The sequence below is a fragment of the Lethenteron reissneri genome, chromosome 11 (genome assembly GCF_015708825.2).
Source record: "Lethenteron reissneri isolate LAM-NWPU_2019-01 chromosome 11, ASM1570882v1, whole genome shotgun sequence".
Taxonomy (NCBI): Eukaryota; Metazoa; Chordata; class Hyperoartia; order Petromyzontiformes; family Petromyzontidae; genus Lethenteron; species Lethenteron reissneri.
The window spans coordinates 7,517,958-7,534,989 of NC_083789.1; the positions used below are offsets into that span (position 1 = coordinate 7,517,958).

Genomic DNA, 17,032 nt, shown 5'->3' on the forward strand with positions numbered 1-17,032 from the left:
TCCAGCGGCGGAGATTGAACTGGGCGTCCAAACACTTGGCCGCGGCCCGGGATGTGAGTTTTTCGTGACCGCACGCCGGCATAGGAATGCCCAGATCCCGGGATAACTCCAACATCTTCCCCAAGATGAGAGGTTCCAGCAGGTCAGGCTCCGTCTCCGGGTAAGCGGCCATAGCGAGTTCCAACACGGCGCCCCTGTACGCTACAGGCGACTCCTCCGGTGCGCGTTGCCGCTGCACGAAGCGGCGATGGGCGTCATCCGGTGGCTCGTACGCGTCCGCCATTTCATCGAACACCCCACGCAGAGTTTTCTTCTTCGCAGCTTTTATAGAGCGAAAAAAACGAACGGACTCATCATCAAGAAGAGTCGGAAGCACCTCCAGTGCCTCAGCGTCCGTCCACCTTGCCGTACGTACCGCCGCCAAAAATCTACAGGCGAACGCACTCCAATCGCCCCCGATGGAGAACTCTTTGACGGTTGTAAGGTGACGACTGCGGCCCCTTGGCCTGCTTCCGTCCGTCGCTGACTCTTCCGGCGGTAAGTTCAGCAAGGCGTCGCAACGCGGTGTCGCCAAGATGGCGGACGATCCTCGCGGCGGCCCCAAAATGGCGGCTTCCCGCCTTCCGTGGTGCGCCACGCCCAAGATGGCGTCTTCACGCCGCGTGGCCGATGGCGGCGCCATCGAAGACAATCCGGGCTCCTGCCGATCACCACCGTCCCCCTCCAACGCCGCCCTTGGCGTGACAAGGTCACACAACTCAGTGATGACGGTTTTAAGAGTCGCCAGCTGCTCCGCCATTCGGGTCCATCTTAAATCTTCGTCCTTCAACGCAGACGGGGCGGACGCAGCGGCAACCTCCTCGACACCCGGGCCCTCATGGATCTCTCCCTCCGCCGAAGTGAAGCCGACCTCAGGAGGAAGATCGTCGTCGTCCGATGATGAAGCCGACGCCGGAGATGGGATATTCTTTTTCCTCAGTTGTTTCGCCATGCCGTTTCACTTCTGACTCCAGTGTAATAAATGGACTCGGACACTTCCTTCTGTCTTCGTGTCTTTTATTGGGTTCTCGTCTTCACCCACACGGCACTCTGTTATAACTCTGTATTTGTAGCCCCCGGCTATTCACTGCTATTATAGCTTCTCCTTCCCTCTGACTCTCTGCTTCATCTACTGTAACCTCCTCCCTGCAGACTCGCTGCTACCCCTATGTGCAGACCCTCTGGCTGCCACCGTATGCAGACCCGCTGCCCACTCTCTCTGTGCAGCCCCGCTGCTGACTGCAGCCTCCTCGCTGCCTCGGGTCGGTCACCGCTGGCCAACGGTGCCGACCCTCGCTGCCTCCGTGTTCGTGGCGATCTCGCCACACTCCGCTTCGCCCTTCGTGGCCTCTCTCTGTTCCTGGTTCCCCGTCACTCCCTATCCTCTTCCGGTTCCCCTCCTTCTATAGCTCAACCCCTCTCCCCCCACGTGACCTAACTCCTCCCCTCATGACGGCACCTCCGGAGGGCCGTTTACGCCCGCATTACACATAGGACAGTCTGTCATAATTGGTGTGCCTTATTTACCTAGGCAAGTCCAAGTTGAAGGTGCCTGCGGGTAGTAAGGTGAGTAGGGATGTTAATTGCATGGACCTGCCAGAGTCTCTGATATAACAAGGCAGCTTCAAATGTTTTTATACATACAATAAGTTATTTTTAGTTGTTGTAAAACATGTTGGAAACATCAAACAAGGTTGAAAATGTATAGGCTTATAAATAATACCTTCTTGAAAAACATGTTCCACTCATCACCAGGGTTATTGACATGTATTTTTAAAAATATTAATGTGTGCCTAAAGAAGACGTTTTTCAATCAGTGCACGCTGCCAGCGCTGACACATGTTTCAGAAACATGGACACTGACAAAACAAATGTAACAAGAGACGTACAAAAGTACCGTATGGAAAAAAGCGTGAAAAGCAAAACATGTGCATGAAGGAACAAACACAAATGACAGATATCATATTGACTGTCAATAAAAGTGAGTGGGCTTGATCAGGACACATCATGGCTCGAATAATCGCCAATGAGCGAGACTGTTACAGAACATAAGCCAAAGACGGGAACATGATTTAGCCACCACCACAACAATTGGCACCGCTAAAGTCGTGTAACAGCTGGTGGGACGGACGAGTGGAGCAGTGTCTGGCGCTGCGCTCCATTGACTCTTTGAATCAGAATCTGAATATTAATTTCGACTGAAGGAATCCGATGAGTCACAAAGCTCTTTTTCACAGATGCCCGCAGTAATCACGGCACGTACATAAAATGTTATCGTACAGTAACATACTCCACGTATCATGAGGCCTCCTTTGCCAATAGCAAAATATAATAATAGGGTTTTTACCCTTTTTTCTGGCAACAAAACACACGAAAAAAGGGTGTCAGTTTTGTTGCCAGAAAAAAGGGTTAAAACCCTATTATTATATTACTCCCCGTACATTAAAACAAATCGCAGCACCCCACACGGGATCTTCTGGAAGATGAGAAGAGAGCTGAAGGAGGAGCCCCCCCCCCCCTTCCTGCTGTGACAATCAAACACGAGCCACGTGACCACCCCCCTTCCTTCGGTGACAATCAAACACGAGCACGTGGGGTCCCCCCCCCTTCCTTCTTTGACAATCAAAACGAACACGTGGACCCCCCTTCCTTCTGTGACAATCAAACACGAGCACGTGACCCCCCCCTCCTCCTGTGACAATCAAACACGAGCACGTGACCCCCCCCCCTTCCTTCTGTGACAATCAAACACGAGCACGTGCCCCCCCCCCCTCCTCCTGTGACAATCAAACACGAGCACGTGACCCCCCCTTCCTTCTGTGACAATCAAACACGAGCACGTGACCCCCCTTCCTTCTGTGACAATCAAACACGAGCACGTGACCCCCCCCCCTCCTTCTGTGACAATCAAACACGAGCACGTGCCTCCCCCTCCTCCTGTGACAATCAAACACGAGCACGTGGGCCCCCACCCCCCTTCCTTCTGTGACAATCAAACACGAGCACGTGACCCCCCCACCTTCTGTGACAATCAAACACGAGCACGTGGGGTCCCCCCCTCCTTCTGTGACAATCAAACACGAGCACGTGGGGTCCCCCCCTCCTTCTGTGACAATCAAACACGAGCACGTGACCCCCCCCCCCTCCTCCTGTGACAATCAAAAACGAGCACGTGCCCCCCCCCCCCTTCCATCAAACACGAGCACGTGGGGTCCCTCCTCCTTCTGTGACAATCAAACACGAGCACGTGGGCCCCCCCTCCTTCTGTGACAATAAAACGAACACGTGACCCCCCCTCCTTCTGTGACAATCAAACACGAGCACGTGCCCCCCCCCCTCCTTCTGTGACAATCAAAAACGAGCACGTGGTGCCCCCCCTCCTTCTGTGACAATCAAAAACGAGCACGTGGACCCCCCCCCCACCCCTTCCTTCTGTGACAATAAAAAACGAGCATGTGCCCCCCCCCCCCCTTCCATCAAACACGAGCACGTGGGGTCCCCCCCTCCTTCTGTGACAATCAAACACGAACACGTGACCCCCCCCCCCCTCCTTTTGTGACAATCAAAACGAACACGTAGTGCCCCCCCCCCTCCTCCTGTGACAATCAAAAACGAACACGTGGTGCCCCCCCCCCCCCCCCATCGTTAGTCGATGAGTCCCGTTGCCTTGACGACCAGGCGCCTGTGTTGTTGCGTTGCCTAGCGACGATTGTTAAAGCGCCACGCCATGGTGAGTGCAACGCTGCCCGGCGCTCGCGTTATTTTGTACATTTTTGCTAAAGAGAGGGCTAAAGGTGAACACTGTACATAAAATAAAAACCCAGCAACAATTTGACGAATTGTTTATATTGTAAAAAGCAAAAAAAATCACACACAACCCGCCTCCACGACAAAAAAGCTCTCTTATGCGATAACCTGACTCAATTCGAGACACGTTTTAGATGTTGACAATGTAAATGGTGTTTGCTGCTGGGCGCTTGACACGTGTCTGGGGCCTTCAGGCCTGTGCTCAGAAACTTCGCTTGTTGTTGTTGTTGTGTGCAATGATCGTGATTGCTCACACATCGAGCACACTTGTGGTTTAACGCGTGCGTTTGTGAGGGTGCTCTTAGCGGTGGCCTAGCAGTGGTAGGAGGCAGTGACCCAGCCATTAATCTGTTTCGGGCCGATAAAATATGGTACCATTTTGTTGGAAGTCAGCTGTAGTTGCGCCGTGGATTTATTTGCACCTCCGTCAGAATGTGGAGTTGCCACACCGCCGGCTCAGGGCTGAGTGGGGATTAACACTCTCCTGTCAGTGGATAAGTTCGGTAACCAGAGTGGTGAAGTATGGTCAAATAAACCCTCACGACCCCTCAGCCAGCAGTGGATCTTCGAAGGGACTAAAATTAACCCGTCTGGACCTCCGCTAAGTCGACTCCGCCAAAAGTGAGTACAGTACAGTGCAGTGCCCGATTAAGCTAGTGCGGGGCCTGTAGCATATGTTATTAAGGGGCCCTAAATAAAAAAAACATATTAAAACACATTTTTTTTACTTGCATAGTAAAGTAATTGTATGTTTTCATTTGCTTTACAGCCAGATCATACGACAAATCGCAAAACTTAAACCACCCGGTCGTTCATAAAAGTTAAAGGCGGTATAGTACTATAGTAATAGAGCAAGTGCAGAATCACTGAATCGGAATTGACAGCTTGAAAACATTTAGCGTGGGGCCCTTGAAAGTGCGGGGTCCACAGCATGTGTACTAGCTACTTGTGCTACTGGGATATAATCCGGCACTGATACAGCTCTGAGCAGTGGGGTCAGAGTGGGTTTATGAACTGGGGATGGTGACAAAGATCGTCTTTGGCTGTGTGTGCGGTGACATGGGGAGCGGTAGTGTAGTAATTGTGTAAATATCGCCGCTGGGGAGACAAAGGCGGCCGTGTGTGGTGCTGCCCCCCCCCACCACCCCCCTCGTGTGCCGTGGCGTCCCTTTATAGGTGCTCGCTAACAGCACTTGCCCCAACAGTCTATGAAGGCTACACGGGGGATCTTTGTCTTTGGGGACGTGGCCCCACTTAATGCTTAAGTAACTATTGCTGTGGCAGCCGTACGGACCTTAAGAGGTGCTCGCAAACTATTTACAGGTTTTTGGTTCTATGTGGGCAGTAAGAAAAAGTGGAGGCTTACCTTTGTTTGGGGGACACTCACATCCAAACACTGTGAAACTTCGCGAGTGTGGGTGAGATATAATACAAAATAGTTTAATTTAATTTTATACATTTTATTTTATATATTTTTTTATATTTTTTTAAATATATATTTGATAAATAGTTTCATTGTATGTGTATATTTTTAAGCGGTTTGATTACATATTCTTGGTTCTTTCGGTAAAGTCACGCAGAAGGGAAATAATAAAAGAATAAAAATATAAAACAATAAAATTCTCACGACGTTTCGACTGCAACACAAGCAATCATCATCACGTGTGAAATCCACAGCAAGAATTTTTTGAAAAAAGTGGCGTTTTTTGGTTTGATTACCTTTGTTATACTTTGCACTCCTTTAGTTTTTTATTGTTCCGTGTGGTAACCGTCTGACTCGCCCCTACTGGACATCTGTAAAAAAAAATGCTTTATAGCTAATCGGATTCCTCCAGTATAAATAAATATTCTGCTTCTGAGAGCACACCTTGGAGGTAAGGGAAAATGTCACCTGTTGCAAATGCTATAGGATCCGGCAGAAGGAATCGATTTTTTTAATACCCTATCTGTTGATCAGTTGTATATAGTTCATGCTCATAATAAAGGTTTTAGGGTGAGATCGCGTTAGTCTAAATGTGTCGTATCCCTCCACAACACCCGACACAGCCTGAAACTAATTGCCGCGTTTTGTTTACTGTGTCGGGTGGTGGAGGGTTACAACACGTTTATACTTACTGCGATCTAACCAAAAAAAACCCCTCTATTATAGACGCAATCAAGTTCACACTTTGCTGTTGTGCATTCTGCTGGCAAGCCAGGGATATGACACGTGGATGATCACTGCAAGGGAGTGTCGCGCGCGACATTTGAGCAGTTTGTCCGATCCTGCAAGCCTCGCCACATCCACAGTGCTGGGTGATGGGCGTGCATACCCACCAACGCCGGGCGATTGCAAATATTTATTGATACTGGACGAATCTGATGAACTATAAAGCTCTTCTTTTCACAGATTTCCAGTAGGGGCGGGTCAGAACGTGACAACAACAAATGATGCAAAAACACCATTTGGAACCTCCTTTGCCAGTAGCAAAATATGATGATTGTGTTTTTACCCTTTTATCTGGCAACAAAACTGACACCTTTTTTTACAAGGAGTCATGAGTGCGCCTTTTGGCGTCATCTGGTCCAACACCGTGTGAGACTAGGCTCTAAGAAAAACTGTCTCGGGTGTGGACCAATCAATTTCAAGGACAGTGCATACATTATCAGAGTTGTGTGTTTTTGTTTGCATTCCGACTGCAGGTATTGTGGTCTATGCAAACATGACTCCTTGTAAAAAAGGTGTCAGTTTTGTTGCCAGATAAAAGGGTAAAAAACCGATCATACAAAAACACTACAGGAGTACACAGTATAGGAAAATGTAAACACATCACTTAAAATATATGTATACAACTAAACTTTTTTTACACCATTGGAACCTCATTTGCCAGTAAAAAATATGATAATTGGCTTTTTTACCCTTCTATCTGGCAACAAAACTGACACCTTTTTTTTACAAGGAGTCATGTTTGCATAGACCACAATACCTGCAAACATGACTCCTTGTAAAAAAAAAGGTGTCAGTTTTGTTGCCAGATAGAAGGGTAAAAAACCAATTATCATAAACTTTTTTTTAATCTTACCAAGCCCACTGAGACATTCACTTATTTTTCAGAAGCGAACCGAGGGTGAGGATGGCATCAAAGACATTTTTGACCTTGAATCTGTTTGCATCCCTCCCCTCACCACCTCATCCATCCCGAGAAGTTACCTTTGAATGGGGGGCACACGGGGTGAGGTGGGGGGCAGTAGGGCGACTAGCAACGCAATCCAGAAACGCACGGGAGGGGCACGACACGGTCAATGTTAAACAGACCCTAAGCAAATGTTAAACGCTGAGTAAAAGGAGTAAATATGGGACCTGCTTTTGTCTATCATGCATTCTGCTGGAGATTTCAATGCACTACGTTTAGATTTTTGTCCAACCCCCAACAATCGTGCACATGTGATGTAAATGATTCAGGGTGAATTCCCACCACTGGTGTTAAATATTGCACCAACTTCGATTATAAAGCTTTCGTGACTGCAGGGATTCATCTTCTTGGTTCTTTCGGTAAAGTCACGTAGAATCTTCGTGACTTTACCGAAAGAACCAAGAAGATTGCACCAACTGTTTATTGTTTACTCGACTATAAGAATGTATACAGGTGGTGGGCCCAACCACGACTGTTCACTAGGAGCGGGGGGGGGGGGCATGTGACCCCCAGACTCTGAAACACTCTTCACTTCAATGTGTGCCTAAACAAACGGATGGTTTTGTGTTTTTGTGTTTATTTACAGGCGAAGGCAACCTCGATAAAAGAAGCAATAGCGAAATGGGTACGCATTAACACACACCGAATGATTTCTTTTTTTTTTTAATATGTGAATTATTAGGAATGTATTGCTTCGAAAGTCTGTTAAACCTATACGGGGAATCTTTGTATTTATTCCCCCTCCCCGCCCTCTTCGCTTTTCAACTTTTATATTATTTGTCACGATTCGATCAAATAATTATCGATTCGGGGTTATTTTTGCATTGTGGTGAATGTCGGGCCCCAGAGTGATTACAAATTTCACATCAACCAATTCCAACATTATCAGCAAATTATAATCAATTCGAAGAGCATCTGCGTTTATAATGCATGTATTGTCAGTTACGCAAGAACTAATTAAGCAAATGAACCACGTGCGTGCTTACATCACATAACCATCATGCAGTTCATGACGCCAGAAAACGCTTATAAGGCACATGTTTCGTGAGTATTAGCTATCTTTTTTTTTACTCTTTAAGAGTTGTTGTGACTGTTAATAATTGTTATTTCACAATAAGTTAAATATTTAAGAAATTTAAACAAGCAACGATAATCACGATATGATGATATTTTGAAAACGGATTTTACGAAAATTGTGGATCTTATAACGTACGATATATCATTGTTTTCTTGTCATGTTTAGTTTTAATCAATTAATCGATGCATCATTACATACTGAGTAATTGTGCAGCAATTTGCCAGGAGTTATGGCCCAATTGATTGGACATCAAAGGCACCAATCCCGCATCCTCAGCATCGTCCGCATTGACTTTTGTCGTCCATAACATTAACAGTGATGTCTGGATGTTTATAGGGTACAGTACTTAAATTCCTCAGCCTGTGTTCCCCTCCCCTCTTCCAATGAAGTGATGTTTGTGGTTACCGTTTAATTAAGGACACCCAGGACCTTGAAATAGGAATGTGGAGTCCGCACCAGTAATATTGGAATTGTAAAAGAGAAGAACACTGTGTAATTCCAATAAAAGCAGATATGTTATTTGACATTCTGGATAAGTTGCAAACACGACGTTAATGTATACATAAACACAGTAATGGGTTTCCGAGCCCCTAAATGACAATTCATTAATTCGTTTTAAAAAATCACTTGCCAGCCCCTGAAAACAACAAAGGTTTGATTAAAGTATTGGTGGACCACTTGTCCTATAATTCTCTTGTGTTTGGGAATAAAAACACGAAATAGTTGACGTTTTGTAACATGACTAAAATCATACATTCTGTCTGGCATTCATTTCATCATCTTAGTTCTTTACGTCTTAGTTCTCTAATACGGACAAATGTCTTGTATATGCAGCCATGCCAGAGGCAGGCACCTTTGTGAACAGTAGAGAGATGACCCCTTTTAAGAAGAGTTGAAACTTGTTTTTTCGGGAGGCTTTAAGACTCATTGCATGGGTATAGAGTATAGACAAACGACGTTATGACTGTGACTTTAAATATATATAATCGTGCAACACGAATGATGAATGTACTTCACAAAAACAAAACCTTCATTTCATTGTAAATATGAGAGACGCGCAAATTGCGGAGGGTATGTATCGACAGATACTAAATCATTTTAGATTTCTACACGTGTATATATAATATACGGGGAGGTGCGGTGGTTAATGCACTGCGCTATGAATCTGGGGACAATGGGCATACACCCTTGATTTTAAATAAATTACTGATGTATATCTTTGAACCTTGTAAACCAATGTTCGTCTACGTTTGTTCAAAAAGGAAAACTCCAGAGTCGTCTAAATGGCCAGCAGACTGGTGAACCAAATATTATATTCAATAAAATGTGTACATTATGGAAACAAAACCTTTGTTTATTTATAATTTAATGAGCTACAATCCATCACGACAGTGCATAACACATTTTGTGAAGACTTTAGTGTACAGTAATTGAATTTGTGAACAGTTAATGTGCTAATTTGTCCTGGGTGTGAAGTTAAATGGCATCTTGTGACGTTTCATCTAAAAAAAACACCGCTGAGGACAGAAATGGGAAACCACCCTCTAAATAATATTTCCACTTCTGGCTCAAGAACACTCGAATACTCCAGTCGTGGCATAGCCTTCAAGACAGCAGAAGTGCAACTGCACAGTGGCCACAGGCCAGAGGGGCCCAGGTGCCGTGCTGTAAAGAGGTGGGTGGGGAAGAGGAATTAGACAGGGGGCCCCATTTCATCCCCTGCGCCAGGACCCATGCCGGCCACACTACGTCACCAGAATGTGCAGAGTGCTGTTGCCAGGTGAAGAGGGAGGGTGCCGAGATTGGATGTGATGGAGAGAACGCGAGCCATGCACCTGCACTTGTGCAGATTAATGTGAAATCGAAAGAGAGATGTGCGAATGTACGAGGTGTGCCTATACAATCAGGACATGGAAAATATTTTCGCCGCCAGCACACCGCATTCGGTCTACCTGCGACTTACGAGCCACGTGCCAGCTATCCGCAAAATATTGAGTGATGAATTGAGCCGTGCATACGATCGTAATTTTTTTTTACTCTCTCTTTCTGTGTCTCCAGGAGGAGAAGGCAGGCGAGAAGGCGGGTGAGGCGAAGATCGTGAAGCTGTACGCGCAATACCCACCCATCGAGAAGATGGACGCATCCCTGTCGCTGCTCGCCAACTGCGAGTGCGTGTCGTGTCCGCCCCCCGTTCCCGCTCGTCGTTTGCGCCTCTAATTGCGCTGCTCTCGAAGCCGAGACCCTCGCCCAGATCCCAGCTCCCTCGGGGGGACGGGATGACAGCTCCGGTAGACGTTAGAGTGGCGTCGTGCAAAGCGTGCGTGTGGCAACGTACGTGCATGTTTATATTATCACCATCAATTATTGTTGGTACAGTTGTACTGCTGCTCCTGTTGCTTCTGTTTATTTGAAGTTACAGTCATGGCGCAATATAGGGCAGCATAAATAGACATGATACTGGAGGACCAGATGCCATGCTCTAAACCCAGCAGTATAGAATCGAGGTCTTACTTCAAACCTGTCTATATCTGATTTAGATGCACTGTTAAACCCAGTGCATCTAAATCAATGGAGTTATGTTTAATAAGGAATTCACTTCCATATTATGTTTAATATGGAATTCACTTCCATATTAAACATAATTCTGTGAAATAATATTCCATGTTAAAGCTACATTGATGTAAATAGCGTGCAGCCCTTTATCAATCCACTGCTATAAAACGGCCTCCCCATGATGTGGTGGTGTTTGGGGATGATGTGACCATACTTCACCATGCCAGTCAGTACAGGTTCGTGAATGTGGGGGCCCAGAACTCGTTCAGATATCACTCACGACTAATTCGGGTCACCAGGTTAATTATGCAATGTGCTAACCACTGCACTGGGTTACCTATTTAAAGATAAACCTAGGTTTGTAGAAGCAGGTACCATGTTACACTTAAATACATGGAATTTGACTTCATGTTAAAGCTCACCCTGTGAAATCTGATTACTTGGATACAATCCTACCACTATGAAAAATGTCATGTTATACACATAGGCCCAGATTCCCATTGTGACGACTGTTTGCCTTTGTCAGATGTTTTGTGTAAAAATTTGACAATGTCCCTGATTGGGAACAATTGTGGTGAATCGGCAAAACGATTTAAATCCAACATTTTCTCAAGATGAGATTGAGAGCTGTGAACGTCTGAACTCGGTGAGAGCCCTTTAAGTGACTAAGGTATTTTTTTGCAAAGAAAAACCTGGGGTGCAAAACAATGCCATCATTGTCAGCCATAGTCAAATCACTGCATGGCAGAAGCCCTGGTCATCTCTCACGATCCTTCAATGTAATTATCTAGCATCTGCACATGAGCTGATTTCATCACTCCATCTCTCCTTGGAGAAGGTGCTCTCAGAAGTGTTCCATTTTATGTGTCACTCCATCATTGTACAGTAGAAAATAAAATCTCGGGAAAAAATAATATGTTCATGAAGACAAACAAAGATGTGACCAAGAGAACATTTTAATTATCCTAACACATGCATTTGTAATCATACACATTCCATGCATTCTAGATTTGAAGCTTTCGTGACTGCAATGATTAATATTCTTAGGTTGTTTCGGTAAAGTCACATAGGTAAAAACATTAAAAAGTAAAATAAAATAAAAATCACGACGTTTCGGAGGCAACACAAGCTGAAGACGGAAGCTTGTGTTGCCTCCGAAACGTCGTGATTTTTATTTTATTTTACTTTTTAATGTTTTTACCTACGTGACTTTACCGAAAAAACCTAAGAATACATTCCATGCACTGAAATTATGTTTTACATGCAGTTAGATTGCATGGAGGTAGATTTTAAAAATGTGGTTCGACTTGAAAGGGTCTGCGTGCCCTGGTTGCTTGCCATTTATTTGCCTTGGGTATTTTTGGAGTTGTGTTTTTTTTCACGGTGGTACGTGGACGTGTGTTTGTGCGAGCATGGGGCGGTGTGTGGGCGTGTGTTTGTGCGCTTGTGTACGTGTTTGCACGCATGTGGATGTTTGTGCACGCATGGAAGCACACGTGGCCATATCTGCTCAGCCTTTGTCGGCGAGCACTGTAATTGATGAATTTGTATCAAGGTTTCGAGGTTAGAGAGTTCCTTTTTAATCTTGGCAAAAACAACTCATTCGACTCATCCTTGTTTTCGTGCAATATCCCTGTTTTTTTTTCTCTCTCCTCTGTCACACAGGAAGCTGTCCTTGTCCACAAATTGCATCGAGAAGATTGCCAATCTCAATGGACTCAGTAAGAGACCGATTTTTGTTCTGCTGATTTACCAAGAGCTGTGTGCTCGCAACGAGATTTCAGATTGCTTTTGGGATTGAACTCGTTGTAAAGCAGTCTGGTTTTTAGTCTGGCCTTTAAATGTCTCTTTTTAGCAAAACGCGTCTTTTTTTGTTTTTATTTTTAAGTGTATTATTTTGAACACTGATTTGTGAGCTGGGTGCCTGTTTTTGTCTTGAATGCGTTGTTGGGACTCATTTGCGCGATTAGTGTTTTAACAGAGCGTGAATCGTGCTGTGTGGTGTGCACTTCGGGCATTGTGACACACCTTGGTGTGTGTGGGCCTTGAAATATGAGGCGCCGTGTAATGGTGGCCTCTCTTATTTTTGTTTTTTATCGCCACTGCAGAATTCATCAAGATTTTGTCACTTGGACGTAACAACATCAAAAACCTCAGTGGTCTGGTGAGTCATCACGACTGACACAACACTTCCTGGTTAGAACCAAAACACGTGAAATGGTGTGGCATTATATAAAACGTATATAAAATGTTTAATGTATAATCCACTTCTGGATGAAGGCCTCCCCATACCTTGCAGATTGTGGGGGTCATTTTAACGATACAGTATTCCCTCGTTATTCCGAATATTTTTTATTTATGCTGGAAGAATCCGATGATCTATGAAGATCTTTTCACAGATGAGGATACGTTTCGGAGATGCTCTTGAATAGAAAATTTCGCGGATAATTTTATTGGCCTATTTAAATAAATACGTAAATAAGCTATTAAATATATGTAAATGATCATAACAGGAAAATTACAAAAATGAACTTCACCTCATCACATTCTCTCTCATCACTTTCTTTCTTTCTCTCGCTCTCTCTGGATGCAGTCGTGTAGCGTTCCAGATGCGATTTGCGGATAGCCAAGATCGCGGATAGCAAGTTCGTGATTAACGAGGCAATACTGTACTTCACCATGCTGGTCAGTGCAGATTAGTGAAAGTGGGGAGCATAGACATAGAAGAAACAAAGCACAGTACAACAGTAGATTTTGCTGAACTGCCTCTTTGCTGCCTCACATATGCCTATGACAACCTAGCATGGATTGTGGTCACCCATCCAAGCACATTCCATGCCCAAACTGCTTAGCTTCTGAGATCTGACGAGATTGGGCACAATCCAGGTGATTTGGTCATAAGCTGTGAACTTATATCCAAATATATATTTCCAGTTTATTATAATATTGATAAGTACTAATAAGGGTCATTTATAGGGAAAAGTCTCATCGAGTATCAAGTATCCCTTTTCAGAAGGATCCTATTTCACGATGTTGGGAAACGCTCCTGTCCGAGTATGTTTTGCACGCATAAAAAAACGGGAGTGCCCGTAGACAACCATGTTCATGAGGAGATCACATGGAAAATTCCATGCAGATAAATCAGCAACCCACTTTCTGGACTCCCACCTATGGCTAACTGCCCCATTGCCCTACTGATGCATGAGTGTCTCTTGCACATCGCAATTCCATCTCTGTGTGATTCACCAACCCAACTTCCAAGGCTTTGCATTGCAGACATGTATCTTTGCTGCTTCACTTTTCTCTGACCGAGTGTGTGTGCGTGTGTACATGTGTTTGTGATCACACACACGTCTGGGGAGCGGTTTGTAGCGGTTAGCGCACTGCACTACAAACTCGGTGAACCGAGTTTAATTTCCACTCACGGCCCACATCAGTGACGATTATTTGAGCCGGTACTGAGCCTCTCCTAGATAAACTTAGCCTCAAATGAGTACCTGGTGTGGTGTGTAAACATCACCATTAGGGAGACAAATAGTGTCGAGCGTGGTGTTGGCCACCCACCCCCTCGTGTACCATCCCGGCCTTCATAGGTGCTCGCGAACAGCACTTGCTCCAGTCTGTTAAGGCTATATGGGGGATCTTTGTCTTTGTGATGTCGGGAGCGGTGTCGCAGTTGTTAGCCCACCATATTGAAATCCCAGCAACAGGAGTTTGATTCCTGACCATGCCTAACGACAGTTGCAAAAGTGAGTTCTGAACCAGTTCCGAGCCTCTGCTAGGTGGACAGCCTGAAATGAGGACCTGATTCAGTGTATATGTATACATCAGTGTATATATATGTATACATCAGCACCGAGGAGACATAGGTGGCTGGGCATATAGCTGGCTACACCATCCTCTTGCCAGGTGCTCACTAATAACACTTACTCCAAGTCTATTAACCCTTTCCCATTCCGATGATGTACACATATGCTATTATAGAGTGCGGTCGTGTCCCTACGGTTCTCTGCGGTGAGTGCAATGTCTTTTACAACAACAGTACTATGCCTCTCTAAATAATATTAATGCTAACCACTTGCGCGTTTCGTGATTCAGCGATGAATGGGACCCACCGACCCTGCAACTTAGAGATGTCTCGGAATGGGGTTAACGACCACATGGGGGATCTTTGTATTTGTGGTGGCAGGAGGCTGTGGGTGATACTCTGGAGGAGCTGTGGATCTCCTACAACAACATCGAAAAGCTGAAGGGCATCCACGTGCTGAAGAAGCTGCGTGTGCTCTACATGTCCAACAACCTTGTCAAGGAGTGGAGTGAGTAGTGGGGTGACTTTGGGAGGATGGAGAGCGAGTGGGTGGGTGAGCGAAAAGTGAGTGGTGGGGTGAGTGAAGAGTGAATGAGAGGTGAGTGGTATGCAAAGCCATCCCAGGTGATTGGGAACCTTGGTACAGGCCTGGATAAAATTACATTGTGATCACCTGGATTCAATAAACCACAAAACTCTCAAAGTGAGTTTATAGGTACAACATTTATTTCATTAAGAAAACTGTGAAAACATAAATTCAAAGCACTGCACAGGAAGAACCCAAATTAACACTTTAATTTATTCAGTCTCATAAATTATTATCACCTTATCCCAATACACAATTAGCATATCTGTTCACGTGAACGCACTGTGAATGCCTGTCACTGTTAAGTGGTTCGCATGTTTTAATGGGTAATGTCAGCTCAGTGCAGAGTCCTGCATTAGTTTGGGTTCCCACGGGTACCCGCAGTATGCTCTGACCTCTGAGCTACCCGGCCACCTCAATGCGACATGTGTTTTCCAAGTTGGGCCTTCCGGCTTAGGCTGCATGTTGAGCATTTCTTCTCATTTCTTCTTTCAAACCTCCGGCGACCCACTTCAACTCCTGGAGATGCTTGCAGGAGTTAAGCGGGAGAAAGCTTGAGAGAAGAAACACTCAATATGCAGTATAACCCAGAAGACCGCGGTTGAAATACGAGTGGCTGTGAAAACCTAGGTGTGACATCGCCGTGTTGTTTTACTGGGTGGTGTCGGTGTGGCCTAGGCGAGTTTGTGCGGCTGGCCGACCTGCCTGCGCTGGCCGACCTGGTGTTTGTGGGCAACCCCCTGGAGGATAAACACTCGGGCGAGGGGAACTGGATGGAGGAGGCAACTCGGCGCCTGCCTCGGCTCAAAAAACTCGACGGTGAGGAACTTGGTCCATCATCCCTCAAGGGGTTTGTAAAATATGTACCGCTTTGTGAAAAGTCAGCGGCGATCGTTCAGCAGCTAGACTGGCCCTCGCTGGTGGAATGTGGAATTTCCAGCGCAGCTTCAGGGCCACAAACCGAGATGGTTGCTACACCATGGCTCAGCTCACCCACCCCCAATAAAATGCGTCCCGGGTTTCTCAGCCCCCAGCAGATGACCTCAATTTATACAAAGTGGCTCAAGCACCTGGCTCAAAGGGGGGAATTGGACAGGGGGCCACATTTAATTCCTTGCACCAGGGCCCATGCCAACCATTGCAGTAGGACCACGGCTCAAACCCGTGGTCCTACTGCACCACACAGGGTCTGTCTCATCCCACGCATCATTCACCAACTACATCCCTCATGTTCACTTTCCCCAAGCACCACCGCCATCACGGAGCACTTCCCCGCCCCTCTCACGCATGCAATGCCACATCTCACATCCTCGTAGGTGGATTTGACAAAATATAAACGTACATTGTGAAACCCCCCCTTATCAATCCATTCCTGGACGAGGGCCTCCTCACACTGCTTGGGTGGTGAAGGTTATTTGACCATGCTATGGTAAAGGGTAGACGTGGAAGCATCTGTGTGCAGAATGGATTTTACTGTGCTGCCCTCTACTGCCCACCACGTAGTCCTGCAGCCCTATAAATACCTGTGTGCATGGTCACCCGTCCAAGCACTATCCAAGCTCATTTTACGTAGCTTGCGTGATCTGACAAGATTTGGGTCATTTAGGGTGATGGGCGTCCATCAGCCAACGTCAAATCATCATGATGTCATTGTAACCATCGCGGTGTCCTCGACCCCCCCCCCCCCCCATGAAGGCTCTCCAGTCATCAGGCAAGACGAGGAGGAGGCCGAGCCAGGAGAGTTGAAGAGAGTGACGTGCAGAGGAGGACGGACTCGTCTAATGGCTTCCATGTCCCGTCACAGGCAGTGGCATGTCAGTCCTTTTGTCCTCCATCCCATTAGAAACTGTTACACGTTTGCCAATATTCACCGACACACCAAGTTCCTGATGGACAATTAAAAAAACTAAATCCTGGATTTGTGTACAGATATGAGGAATGGAGCCAAGAGATCTAACGTTATTTTCTGTTAAATAAAAAAATATATA

At 45.9% G+C, this 17,032-nt stretch overlaps 1 protein-coding gene across 1 annotated transcript; it reads left to right on the plus strand.

Moving 5' to 3' along the window:
- Positions 1-3,695: 3,695 nt before the first annotated feature.
- DNAL1 (dynein axonemal light chain 1) lies at positions 3,696-17,032 on the plus strand. Its single transcript, XM_061549964.1, has 8 exons — positions 3,696-3,769; positions 7,606-7,644; positions 10,156-10,265; positions 12,316-12,371; positions 12,759-12,814; positions 14,840-14,966; positions 15,723-15,863; positions 16,740-17,032. The coding sequence occupies exons 1-8, from the start codon at positions 3,767-3,769 to the stop codon at positions 16,943-16,945; spliced, it is 738 nt and encodes a 245-aa protein (XP_061405948.1). The 5' UTR covers positions 3,696-3,766; the 3' UTR covers positions 16,946-17,032.